The 14549-nt window shown below is 40.2% G+C and overlaps 1 protein-coding gene across 1 annotated transcript in view; it reads right to left on the reverse strand.

The window, feature by feature from the left end:
• Nucleotides 1-14549, reverse strand: part of GHR (growth hormone receptor) — a 250981-nt gene that overhangs the window by 125993 nt on the left and 110439 nt on the right. Inside the window, exon 2 of the mRNA XM_058564158.1 lies at nucleotides 6767-6847. Coding sequence (XP_058420141.1) covers nucleotides 6767-6836 — 70 coding nt within the window. The 5' untranslated portion in view covers nucleotides 6837-6847. The remainder of the gene's footprint in view (nucleotides 1-6766; nucleotides 6848-14549) is intronic.

A 14549-nucleotide genomic window follows, 5' to 3' on the forward strand; every position in this document is an offset into this window, starting at 1 on the left:
GCCCCTGGGCCTCCCGGTCTGCTCTGTGCAGTAACCACCAGACAGGGCACCACAGAGTCCTCTCTTTGTATGATCAGTTGCATCCGATTTCAAAGTGTGTTTATGTGATACATCATCACTGCCTTTATACTGCTAACTGCAGATCATGGGTAAGCTTTGCTCTGGGTTTGAGGATGTCACCGTTGACAGCATTACTTAAAGGCCCATGTGAGTGTTGCTGGGAGGGCGGTGCCTGCTGCTTGTGAAAGGTGAGGGTGGTCTTTGGGGTTGTGGCTGCTGGTGACTCTGCCTGATGACAAGTTAAGCACACAGCACTATGGATAAGCAGGCAGTTACAAGGAGCAGGGGCTAGGTCTCGAAAGATGCTTTTGTTGATGGCTCTGAAATGCCTGAAATTCTTTATCATATAGAGTTTAAAGTTAAGGTTTAAATTGAACCAGCTTGGGAAAATAACCCAGTGACTTAAATTCACAGTGAGGAGAAAACCACCAACCACAGGCTCTTCCCAAGAGAATTTTCCTAGGGGTAATGTGCTGGGGGTGATTGAGGGACCCTGGGCCCGTTGTTCTGGAGGATGACCTCAGGCAGAGGCTGTCTGGACTGGTCCAAGCTGGTGTGGAATTCTGCACAGTTGAACCTGGGTTAGCCTCCAGCCTGAGGCAGAAAACCAGGTGTGTCCATAAACAAGCGCTCTGGCCAACACCAGACATCAAATGTCAACTTCGTTCCTGTCTACCCCGTAACAGGAACCCCTGTTTAGGCTACTGAACAAAAGTGGTGTGGCAACATTTTGCATACCAGGACTGGCTCTAGTCCTGAAATAGTTGGGATCTAAGGTGGAAGACTAGAAGTATAGTCAATCATTGGCATGTGTGAATTGAACATTCAAGGTTTGGACTGCTCTTGGGTGGTCCCAGTCTTTTATTACTAATTAGCTGAGGCACAAACCTAATCACTCACACTGCCAGCTGCTTTGTAGGGGTGAGTCACTTAGCTACCGCGTAAGCCTCACCGACCTCCCAGATTCTGCCCAGCACATAGCTTTTCGGCACCCAACTCATCCTGCATATATTTTATTGCGTTCCATGAGGTAAGCACGTACTCCAGTGATGATAAAATATCTGGGGGTATGTCAAGGTCTCAGGATATAGTCATGAATGTCAAGAGACTACATGGGGGTGGAGCTCAGGCCTCTGTCCCCATTGTGGACTCTCAGTGCACAGTAGCCTAAGTCATACCACAGCCACACTGCAGAGGTGAGCATACGGCTGTGGGACCCAGGCTAGGCATGGGAAGCAGTTCTGGAAAATGGTACAAAAGAAAGGTAGCTTAGATACTCTGCTGTCATCAGTCTCAGAAGGATTCCTCCCCCACAGAGCTGTTCTGTGCAAGTACCACTTCACTGCTAATAGGCTTAGCTGTGTTCCAGGACCTCACTGTATTAAAAGTGAGTCATTGCTGATGTTGATAACGTTAAGTGAATATGTAGTAACTTAAAAATGGATGGAGGGGGCCAGCCCCGTGGCATAGCGGTTAAGTTTGGCGCATTCTGCTTTGGTGGCCTGGGTTCGCGGGTTTGGATCAGGGCGCAGACCTACACCACTCATCAGCCACGTTGTGGTCGCAACCCACATATAAAGTAGAGGAAGACTGGCACAGATGTTAGCTCAGGGATATTCTTCCTCAAGAATAAAACAAGGAAGATTGGCAATAGATGTTAGCTCAGGGCTAATCTTCCTCAGCAAAAAAAAAAAAGGATGGAGTAAGAAAGCTCTGGCCGTTCCTGAAGTCAAAAACCCACATGTAACAGAACTCCAAATACTGGTGATTCCATCTCTTCAGTATCTGTCTGTAATCCATCTATTTTTTTTTTTTACTACAACTGTCACACATCATCTCTCTCCTGGCCTATTACAATCATCTTCTTCTACATTCATCTCTCTCAATTTCACTTTTATTCTATTACCAGTATTATTTCCAAAATTAAAAGTTAACAATACTATTACTCTGCTTAAAACTTTTTAATAACCTAAGGGGACCATGATTAAATGAGGTTTATTCGTCTGTCTTCTCTTTTACAGACCGTGAGTTCTTTAAAGGCAGGAACATAAATTTAAACTCTTGAATCCATAAAAGTGCTCTATAAAAACTTGCTGAAAGACTGCTTTGCATCATTAACTGCAAAGGTCTGTGCTCATATCTTCCATTTGGCACAATCTAGAGAGACAAGACCAAGAGCTCCTTAACCTGGCCTGCTACAACTTGCCGCACTCAAGTGTCAAAGCTGTTTGTGATACCAAGAGGACCAGGGGACACAGGGCTGCTGACGTACACGGACTCAGGCCATGGCACTACAACAGACTGTAAGATTTCTTCTTTCCTCTTGGTGACAGTAACGACAGCAGCAATCTAAAGCTCTATGCTCTTTCCCTCACTTCCAGTGTGAATGGAAAGCCTGGAATTGCTCCTTCTGGAAAACAGTTAACAGGTACACCCTTTACTGCTTACCAACCACAACCATAACTCCAACACTTGCTTGAAATATATCCTACCTGTCTTGGCAACCTCTCAGGGCTTTGCGGAGCTTCAGTTGTAAGGGGGTAGGGTTTATTTAAAAAACAAAGTGTTGCTTCCACTGTGCCATTATTTCCTATCTATTATCAATGAAAACAGAGATGTCTTTTCTTTCACATAAGTGCTGTGTCAGTTTGTATAGGTTTATGAAAAATGTTCAAAGATATACAGAGAATGCTATTTTGGGGATCCTGGTTCCTTTAGGACATGGCCTCTCACTCCTAATGTAAGTTTCTTACCTTGACTGGTATAGAATGATACACCTTTTAATCTTTAGAGTGATAAGATACTAATTATGTGCTTTGTCTTCAAGCCACACCATATATATATATGTGTGTGTGTATACACCATATATATATATGTGTGTATAGCATATATATACACGCATATATACACACACACATATATGTGTGTATATAGCATATATATACACGCATATATACACACACACATATGTGTGTATATACACACATATACATATACATTATGCATAAATATTGTATATGATATTTAAATATTACATACGCACTTACATACACACACATACACAAATAACTTTCCATCATTAGCACTTTTGTCTGATCTACAATTTTGAGAAGAACTATGACTTGCTGAATATGGCACACTTCCTCTCTGTTTTCTTCCTCTCCACATACTATCCATTCTTCAAGGCCCAGCAAGACTTGCCTTTTCCATGAAGCTTTGCCATCTCGAGGCCTTCTATAACTTAACTCAAATCTTCTGATCTAAGTCTACTTTCAAAGAGAATAATTAAAAATATAGTGCACATGTACCACATACTCTGGCCAAATCCTATGCCTTCCACCAAGTAAGTGCTCAAAAAATACCTGTGGAGTGCTAAATGTGTGAAATAGAACCACACATTACCTAGCACGTGGTATAATCCCAGTACCTGCACGAACTCTTCTCCACGTACACCTTACATCTACACCTGTGCACTTTTGTTTATGTTGTTCCTTTACCACACCAGCTATTCCTGTAGTCACCTCATGCTCTTCTCAGCTTTCAAAGTCTTAACCCAGTATTCTAGTTCCTGCTGAAATAACACCAACCTCCTTCGTGAAGCTCTCTCTAATTCACTACAGCCAGAGGTGACCCTCCTCTCTTCACTCCTCTTAAAGATTGTAGTTCAGGCCACTGTTTCAATAGGTAATAGACATTGCCTTGTACTATAATTCTTTGTGTATATTTCTGATCTCTTAAGTCATGATAAATTCCTTGAAGGAAGAATCATTGTATTCCTCATAGCCCAAGTTCAATCTTTGAAAATAGAAAGCTCTAAAGAAATATCTGTTCATTGAATTTGTTGAATTAACTATTCCAGTCCACTTCAATTTATTCTTTTTCAGAGCATCTTGACCATTTGTATCCACCACACAATCCAGACCCTAAAGCTATACAGTCTCTCATTAATTTCCACAAGTTCCTCACATCGCAAGTAGACTGAACTTCTTCAGGGCAGGGGCTTGCCTACTCTCACCTTAGGTTGCTGAGGTCAGAGAGGATGCTCAGTTGTGGACTGACTGAAATAGTATAAATTTATGATCTAATTTATAACAGGCACTCCTTGGAAGAATGGAAGAATATTTATATCCATCAAATCTTTATGCACATTTCTCATTAAAATCATCATCCCAGGGACAGCAGTTTTGATGCAATCAGTTGACAGTTCAACCCTGTGAAGCCCTTGGAAAATGAGGCATTGTTGGTCATCGCTGATTCTGGAATAAGAAATTCTCCCTGAGACTATGTAACCTGCCTTGAGGAGCAGATGTAGAGACTGCTATTAAGGATGAGAGCATCTATTTCAACACTTTAGCTAATACAATGGTGGCACTGTTCGATGTTTAGTTCTCATTCAATTTCCCATAGGGCAATTAGACTTAATAAAAAATCTTCTCAGGGCCAGTATATTTCTAATTGCTCACCTGCCCAAGCAAGAAAAACCCTGCTCAAGGCCTCAAGTGCCAACCTTCCCCAGGCATACAGATCTGTCATCGGCTACCAACAACTTTTCTCCAGGTGACGCTTCCCAGATCCCTTACTCAGCAGTGCCCCATCTTTCACTCACCAAACGGAATTCAAGTGAATGGCTGGTGAAACTACAGCAGTGCCTTTTTTTTTTTCCTTAATCTTCATCTATATTTTTAGTTGCCTTATACAATGGGAGAGAAAATAAAAATAAAATGATTTGGTTAAAATCTGGACCTGGCAGAAGAAGAAACACACAGCCCATGAATGTCATCTGAGATTCAACCCAGATCACGTCATGTGATCATTTTGGCTGAACCCATCAGCTAAATGGCCAGAACTGGCAAACGCAAACACACACACACACACACACACACATACACACATACACACATGCGCGCTCATGTTCGAACATGTTTATCTATACCTTCTTATGTAAACATCATACCCCATCCTTAATAATCCTCAGGCCATTTTAAGGTAGAATTCTGGAGTAGCCACATATTCCAAAGGAATTCTGGTTAGCCCACTAAGGAAAAAAAAAAGGAGGAGGAAGAAATTTTTTTCTTTGCTAAATTACTTACTATTTGTAAGTACTGGTAGGCTATGTGATATGCGTTTACTATAAACCATTGCATTTTCTTATGTTCTGCTCCCCTCGAACAAACAAACAAAGCAAACAAACTCTCAGAAAGCAGACATAAAACCAGCTAATGGTGTTGTTTTCTCCACTTTCCTTACGAAGTTAAAGGTTTACTAAAATGTCAAAGCAATTGCAATAGACGTTCTCTGCAGACTCTCTAGGTCTAAAATGTAACCTGAGCTCTAGTCTTTCAGCTGGAGATACATTTTTAATTTTCTTTAATGATTTCCTTTGCCATACTTGTCATTTTACAGGTTTTTTAAATTCCTCGAGCCTCGCCCAGTGGAGGGAAAGTCACCTTAATGAAGAAAGTAGAGATTAAACCACCATGACTTTGGAATAGCAGAGGATCTCAGCTGTAATTCTTTGGCTCATAACCAGGGTCTAAAACCAGCCATGGGAAAAGCTGCTGAAAAGGAGCCTGCAATTCTCTCCATGTTTGACTTGCATAATGTTGACATTATAACACCAGAGAGACCCAAAAATATTTCAAACAATCATGACTTCTTTTCTATAAATATGTTAAAATTGTTCTAAGAGATAAAATAACATATTTTACCCTTCTTGTTTTCTTAGTTACTCTGGTCGCCCTCAGCAGCTCACTACTATGGATTTATTTTTGGCTCAAAGGTCAGGGAGGACATCTTAAGGCACTACCTCTGCTGTTGAACTGTGTTTTCCAACATGAGTGCCCGCTGAGTAGAGGAGTCAGCTACTCTTAAAGCAACAACTGAATGTGGTGTCATAGCATAGGAGAAATCGACTGTTTCTTTCCTCTGTTGGAGCCCAAGCAAGGAAAAAAACCAAATATGCAAGATAGTCTTTTAAAAAGTCTCCCAACTGTTTTATGAGCTCAATTTTCTTTCTGCACAGAAAAATCCTTCTTTTCATCCTCTTTCATTGCTCTTTCTTATTCCAGTTATTTCTGCTAGGGGACATGAGTTGGAGTATACTGAGACTTCACTAGGAAGAGGGTACAAAAAAGGAAGGAGAATTATAGAGATGGCCAAGGAAGTGCATGACTTCTGAATACATTATTTATCTGTTTCAGGTGTCTCTTCCTTCAAACTTAGCCAAATGGTAACCTCCCAGAGAGTGAGAGGTGAAATTTATTTGAAACTCCAATTCCTGCTCTCAGACAATATGATTAAGAGGGCTTAATTTTGAGCTCTGGAAATAGGCTATGACATCCTTAGTCACAGATGAGCTCAGTGATCAGCAGGTTAATAACCCTTCAGTGCAATTTCAATATCTCTCTCCAAGCCTGAGGACCAAGAGACCTGGCTTATCTTCCATATAAATGCCCTTAGCATGATTTGTAGCCTTTATTTTTGATGTGACAACACCAGATGCCAAAGCTGGCTATTGTATTCCTCCTAAAACATCCATGGAAAAGTCCTCCTAGTTTATGATTTTAAAGCTACGACAAGTTTCCTATTCGTTGCTACTTAAAACGTACATCTTTTAATTAAATCATCCAAGGAACTTAGATTTAACAAATAAAGTTCAGTGGTATTTCAAAACACTGGGGGGTGGGAATAGGAAAGCAGAACTCACCTTCACTCCCAGAAAAAGCATCACTGGAGCCTGCCACTGCCAGGGTCAACAGCAGCTGCCAGAGATCCATACCTGTAGGACCTGCAATCACAAAAAAGAATACAATAAAGCCAATTAAAAGTAGACCATTATCATTAAATACTGTTTAAAGACCAGCTAAATCACAAATGAGCCGACATGCATGTCAGTTCTAGAAGGAATTCTAATAAATCTTTTATCGCCCCAGAGTCTCATATTGTCATACTTTTCATGAGAGCAAACAGCAGGTTGTAATAAATTCTACTTTCCGTGGGTGCTCGCCTCAGGAAATAACATGAACACTAAAGATTTTCACATCCTGGCTGACAGCCATAGAACCACCTCACAACAAATGACCCCCATGCACTGCTTCAATAACAGGGCCAGTGTGGTGCACTTTAATTTGATCTGGAAATAGAAAAACTTGTCATCAGTATCACCAAGCTTGGGGCCTGGAGCTGGACAGGCCATAAAAGGAAAAATAAAACAACCCACTACAATAGTAAAACTTCTCCAGTGTGTTTCCCAGTGAACAAAAGAGCTCAATTAACATTCAAAATACTGTGCTAATGAGCCACCCTAAGGAGGTTTAACTAGAAGGCAGCAGAAAGGAGAAGGTGAGAAGCAAAAGATAAGAAAACATCTCTGCTTCCTAGTGTCCTTGTGGGTTTTTAGTTTTAGGAGGAAGGTGGTCTCTGAAAGGCCCAGGAATGTGAACACTTCAGACTCAAACAAGGGTCAATTTGTGGCCTTGCTAGCCATTTGGAATCCCAATGTGGCCACACCTTGAACCCTTCAGTTTGATGAATGGGGGAGCAGGTCAACATGCCTCAGCCAGCACACACCTTTACCTGGAGGAAATAGCTTCTTTGGAATAAATACACCAGGTGTCCACTTCCAAGACCTCTGAAGAGACAAGTTTGGGCTGGTTTAAAATGAACTCAGCAGATTGCCCTTGGGAGAGCTGATGCTGCGTCTGACAACCAATGCCAACTACTTGAAAGCTTAGCTGCAATATTCCATAAAATGACACTACTTATAAGTCACTCAGGCATACCTGCTCATCACGCTAGGAGCTCCACCAGTGCCTCAACTGACCTCGTTTTTATTATTATACATTCTTGACAATAATGAAATAGCCCTTATGCTACCCCTAATCCAGCTGAAACGACAAACAAGAATGTTTGTTTTCATGGGTAACAGAATGATATGGTCCCCGGTAATGGCTGCATAATTCTGAACAAGTATAAAGTGTCTGATGTTCTACACTTTCATTTCTAGACAGAGGATGACCCATTTTCTTGTCTCATTGATTTTATATTCTTAAAAATTTCTAAAAAAACACATCTCTATATAAACTGAATATCCTCCTGTGTCTGCACACCCATGTGTATGCCGACACACATAGGGAACCCCCTCACACACTATCTCGTGGAGTCATTGATAGGATCAATGTGATAGTGCAGATGACACAGTTTGCCAACTGTGAGATTTCCTACCAATGTGAGTTGCAGTTATTATAACATCTATGTTTTAAATTCCTAACCTGGAAGGCCCTGGGCTAATGGCCTCGGCATCATCCTCATCTACTTTTGCAAATATGAAGCACTGAGCATCTCTCCCTTGCTCCTTTACTCCTAGGTGAACAGGCTATGTCATCATAGTTTGAAGCCTCCAGCAGAAATACATAAAATATCCTGTTGGTAACTGGAGATTTCCTCTTAAATTTTATTTTTAAAGTAGTTTTTTAAGGAGGAATGTATTGAGGAACTGGACTCTGTATGCAGTGTTGGTTTTACTAGCCATCCCCAACACACTTAGTGCCAGGTAAAGAAGGCTTCTCTGGCACATGCTCTCTTGATATCAGATTGTAACAGAGAATCCCAATTCCCAGGCAGCATTTTTCACTTCCCAACTGAATAAGATATGAACAGGTTTGCTTTTCTCAGAAGGGTGCTTTCTCTGGTTTGGAAGTCACCTCTTCAAACATCTCAAAGAGACTTGGCAGATGCCAGAAACAAGTGGATTTTGCTTCAGATGAATAGTAGTTGACTACCTCCCATCCCCAAACTTTCGAAAACTGCTGCCTGCTAATGAACTTCACTGCTCCCAAATAAGGAACTGATTATGGCAACAATTCTTTTACTAGCCAAACATATCTCCATAGAGCACGTTCTATCTCACAAAACAAAACAAACAAACAAATAAATCAGAATCCCCAAAGCAAAATTAACCAGAAATCTGTTTGCACACTCCTACAGAAGAAAAAGAGGTATTTAAAGCTGCCATTCGCCCAAATAGGAGATGAGAACAGTTCACTGCCACTTACGCCATTGCATAGGGACCCAATTCTAACTCTGACTAGGGGTGGGAGCAGAGAAGAGGATAAAGAAATGTGGCTGGATTCAGTAAGAGCTAATTGTTTCATCAGAGACTAATATTCCCTTTCCACTGCTGCTGGCTCAGTGGGGATGACTCTGAAAGTAGGCCCCATTGCACTCCCCTAGTGAACTAGCTCTGGAGCCACCATATGGCCCAGGCCAATTTGATTGTAAGCTGCTCCCTTCTGCTTTGCAGACCTCCATGTGGCAGCTTCTAGAGAAGAGGATCCTTTTTTATTAGGTTCTAGCTGAGACAAAATGCTAGAGGAGGACAGAGTGTCAACACACAAAGTCTGGAACTTTAATGTAATCTATCAATGATGCACCAGATGTGAGCAGGAGAAAGTCCCATTATTCCCCTTCCCCAATATAATAATCTAAGTAGAGGCAGGCATTGTCCAGAGGAATTGACCTAATTGTACCTTAGCCTATGGGCTTTTTAAAGTCTGTGGCATTTTTCTAGGGAAAATCCCTTTCTAAATTTCTAATGATATTTATGCATTCTTTGGCTATTGCCTCATGGCAAGATTTGCATTGGGGGGTGGGGGGGACAAGCTTCTATTCTTGCTTAATAGAACTTACATAATTTCCACTCTCAAAGCCTGAGGCATTTTGACTGCTTCCCCCCACCCCAAGGGAGAGTCAGTTGAAAAGCAGTGTGATCCAGCTGGCGTGAGTCTTAATTCTGTAGACTGTCCAGCAGAGGAGGCCTCCGAATTACAGTTAGGCCTATGATATACTGACTTTTATTCCTTGGCTATAAAACAGTCCATAAACACATGAGAAGAGATGGAGATTAAACATAACGTTTTTTCCAACATGTTATAACCAACTCCAGGCAAAGAAAGCAATTGATTCAATTCTCTTTAATTTAAAATTAGCAAAGATTTGTTGAACTACTAGTGCCTGCTAGCACTGTGCAAGGCACAATGGAGAATACAAAAGCAATCATGGTTCTTGACTTCGAGAATTAGGCAAGATAGGCACGTGAAGCTTGGCAAGAGGAGCATAACTAAAAAGTGGAAGGTCAGAGTAGGGAAAAATCAGCCACTGGATCGAGGGGCTTAAAATTAGAACTAAATGAGAGATAAGACTGTGATAGGTAAGGAAAAAGTGAGATGGGGTGTGAGAACTTGTATAATGGGTAAAAACTCAGACAGTGCAAATGTCCTATCTGGGTTCTGATTAGTTCAGGATAGTAGTCAAAGGAGGCTGGTGAGATAGAGAGCAAGGTTTGGAATTATGAATAAAGGGGAATAAAATTGGATTGGTGAGGAAGGACCAGACTGAAACAGCATTTTCAACTCATTAATCGGAAAGTCACTAGAAGTTTTGGTATAGGTAAATCACGTGAAAAAGTGGATTTTTCTTAGGATAAATCTGCCCCTCATACTTTCTTAACTTACTATCACTGAGAAATACTGACAATATTTGGTGATGACTGGATACAAGAGATGATAAAGACATGTCGATCACAAATGACTGAGTATATAGCATATGTGTGGATGAAAGACGGTGCTATTGACAGAAATCAAGAATTTGGGATCTGAGTTGTTTAGGAGAGGAGGTCACATGACTGTCTTGAACACTTGGTGTTTAAGGTGATTATGAGATGCATGGAAATGTTACAAATGTCTAGTGAGAAGCTGAAGTTATGAGACCAAAGATTGAGAGAGAAGTCATTACTGGATTTCAGAGATATCTACACAGAGATGATGAGTATCAGATGAATTTAATGTGAAGACTAGACTGTTTCATGAAGAACCCCCATATCATCTTTATTAAAAGTAATATTAAAAAGTATATTAAGCCATATAGGGAAAAATGTGCTCATATCTGGTTTGTAATTTGGCAGAGACTAAACACACCACCACCTAAAACCACTACACCTTCTGATTTGTATTAAGTATTTCAAAGGAAAGTGGTCAAAAATATCCCTAGAAGTATGATGTTAGCATATTAATATATGGGAAGGATAAAATGATAGATTTAGGAGCTTGTAGTCCTGTTAAAGCAAAATATCAAAATGGCAGCTGAATCGATCAGAAATAATAAGTTCCCTCCAATTTTTGTTTTATTGATCTAGCTACTCTGATAACAAAAAATCAAGAGCTGATTAAAAAATCCCCACAGAAGCAGAACTGCTCATATTGCAAAACCAAGATTGCAGGAAGACAACCTAATAAATGTGTACTTTCTGATGCTGGTGTTGATTACTAATAAAATATTGCAAAACTGAATCTCGTTGATTTTTTGGTGAGGCTTTCCCAAGAACTCAGCACTGGAAAAGGAAGAGGCTAATCCAAAAGGGCAATTGAAATGACCCAGTCTAATTAGGCATTTATCTGACCAGTTTGCACTTGGAGTTCAAGTTACTACCCACTTTTTATGGTGGTGGTCGTTTGAAAGTTGCTCAGCCCCAAAATGCCTTAGGTCAATTTATATCCTTCCCATTAGTGAGGAAGACAAAGTTCATAGACATTATTGATATAACTACTTTCGCTGAGATTTCTCTCTTCTCAGGAATCCAGTGGGGAATACAGGATGGGAAAGTATTTTAAATGTGTAAGGTAAGAGGGAAAAAAGGCCTTTGGGAGTAGCATATACAGTAGGTCTCCATTTTTCTAAAACAAATAAGGCCTATAGGGTATGTACCTATGCTGATGGCTATTGAGCACTTGAGATGTGGCTAATGCGACTGAGAAATTAAATAAGAATCCAAATTTTAACTTTAATTAAATATGTCAATTAAATTATTATATTTGGAACAGGTTGGGTAGGTGAATCTACTTTTCCAGATATACATTTTGTGAAATCTAAACACACATCAAGCATTTCTGATGAAAATTTAGCATCTAAATTGAGATGTGCTGTAAGTGTAAAATATACATGGATTTTAAAGGCTTGGTATCAAAAAAAGATGCAAAATATTTCAATAATGTTTATGTTGACTATATGTGAAAATCATATTTTGGATTGTTGGGTTAAATAAAAATTATGAAAAACTAATATCTCCTGTTTCTTTTTATTTTTTTTAAATGTGATTAGAAAACTTTAAATCACATACGTGGCTTGCATTATATTTCTATTTGACAACATTGGTATGTACATTTTATGGTTTGTATGTTTATATTTGCATTCAGAAACATTAAACTGTTACAGTGAGCATATTTGCTTTCACAACAAAAACAATAGCAAAATAAAATTTTATCTTTCTAATGACATATAAAATCATCATGATTATGTTTTTTTTTTTTTTTTTTTTTTGTGAGGAGATCAGCCCTGAGCTAACATCCGCCAATCCTCCTCTTTTTTTTGCTGAGGAAGACGGCCCTGGGCTAACATCGGTGCCTATCTTCCTCCACTGTATATGGGACGCCGCCACAGCATGGCTTACCAAGCAGTACTTCAGTGCGCGCCCGGGATCCGAACCAGCGAACCCCGGGCCGCCGCAGCGGAGCGCGCGCACCCAACCGCTTGCGCCACCGGGCCGGCCCCCATCATGATTATGTTTTAAGAGATCCTCCCAAATGCAGAATAATAGGGACAGAAGATTCACTGAAGACTTAGGTGTGATTATATTTGTAGAAGGTTTTTTAAGGGTACCCAGTGTGCCTTTGTTTACCTTTAGAAGTGTGACTACTCACATTGTATCTCTGTTTGAGTCACAGACAGTGGTCTACTGATAAATATTTAACAATTGTCTGTCTGGAATTTTAAAAAGGGCCATGATTTGTAGCATTTGCTAATTTCTGTGGTAGAAATACCTTCCCCAAAGCTGACTTTAAGCTACCAAGTCACTAAAGGTGGATTCCCTGAGTCACTGGATTCACTGAAGCTACGGAACGTGGATTTACAAGCCAGTAGGGACTGGACCCAGCACACCACCAGCTGAGGAAGGCAATGATGCTATCTAGGCTCCATGTGAGGTAACAGGTACAAAGATTAAGCAATCTGCTGACATGGACATATGATGTAAGAGACTGTTACTGAGTGAACCCTGGATACTTGATTTGATGCCATTTATTCCACTGTCAGCAGATAACATTTAGTTAATAATCATTTATAGATACTTTCCCAGGTCTTTAGAAATTAACATCAGCCTCTACCACAGATGCAATCCTTGATCTTCACTTATAGAGATGGTGAGCTTAGGTGTTAAGAGCATGTGTTCTGGAATCAGAGAGAGCTAGGTTCAAATCCTGGCTTTACCAAACCTCAGATATAGAGTTTCTTCATCTCTAATATGGAAATGATAATATTATTCCCTTCTTCACAGGAAAATCAGAAGAGGATTAAATGAGATGATTTATTCAAGGCATTTGGCATGCCCCCTGAATGTATTCAATAAGTGTTAGCTATTTATTAGACTCTTTCTGATACTAGAAATAAATAGACTGTGTTTTATTATGCTTCCATGGAGAGATTGGGAATGGGGCCATTATTTGTATATCAAGAAATGGAAGCCTAAGGAGATGGTGAAGCAATGAGCAAATGTACCCTTGGGCAGCCACAATATGTAAGATTCTCTCCTTCAGTCAAGCACTTACATCACATGAGGGTCCAGGGACCAGAAAGGATCATCATAATGTAATGTGTGCATCTCCTAGGATAAGGCAGAAAGGCTGCCCATTTTTGTTTAGGTGTACAGGCAATTACACACCTTCAACATGGAGGGTCAATTGTGTGGAAAATAATCTAGACATTGATTATAATCACCCCTAATCACTATCTCATCTACTGTAAGAAAATTCTATGCTGTTGTTACTGGGTCCAGACCATTTGTGACACATGGATTTCTAGAGCTGAAAATTGAGTAGAAGAATTTCAACGATAAGAGGCTTGGCTTGACGCTAGGCCTCTTCCTGTGAGATCACAGAGAAGGCAGCTGGGTTACAGGAGCCTGGGTCTCTACCTCTTCCTTTCTGGAGGAGTGATAGAATAAGCGGCATTTCAGTACTAAATGCTTAGTGCTGCTCCTATCTTGGTATGCATCAGTATTTTGTTGGGAGTGGACCTTTCTCAGTGCATGAGGCATTCTGTCTGAGGTCAGTAGACCCCAGTGGTACTTTGCAACACTTCATCATAACAACTATCCCTGTGGATGGCTGTCAGACTCAGCCAGCCTCATTTACTTGATGTATCCACTGATTCATCATGCAGGTGTGGCTCTTACACGGAAGAGAAAGTTAATCACAGACATGCTTATTCGAACAATATGTTTCTTTTTATATCTTACTTTACATTATTGCACCTACCAAGTCATTTTTTCCAAAACAGAATATGAAAAAGCAAACTTCCTACTGGATTTCTGCTTCCTTTCTCTCTTTCCACAAGTGGCTCTTTTTTAAATCTAATTTTTTATTACTGTGATAAATCATATA

The sequence above is a fragment of the Diceros bicornis genome, chromosome 20 (genome assembly GCF_020826845.1).
Source record: "Diceros bicornis minor isolate mBicDic1 chromosome 20, mDicBic1.mat.cur, whole genome shotgun sequence".
Lineage (NCBI taxonomy): Eukaryota > Metazoa > Chordata > Mammalia > Perissodactyla > Rhinocerotidae > Diceros > Diceros bicornis.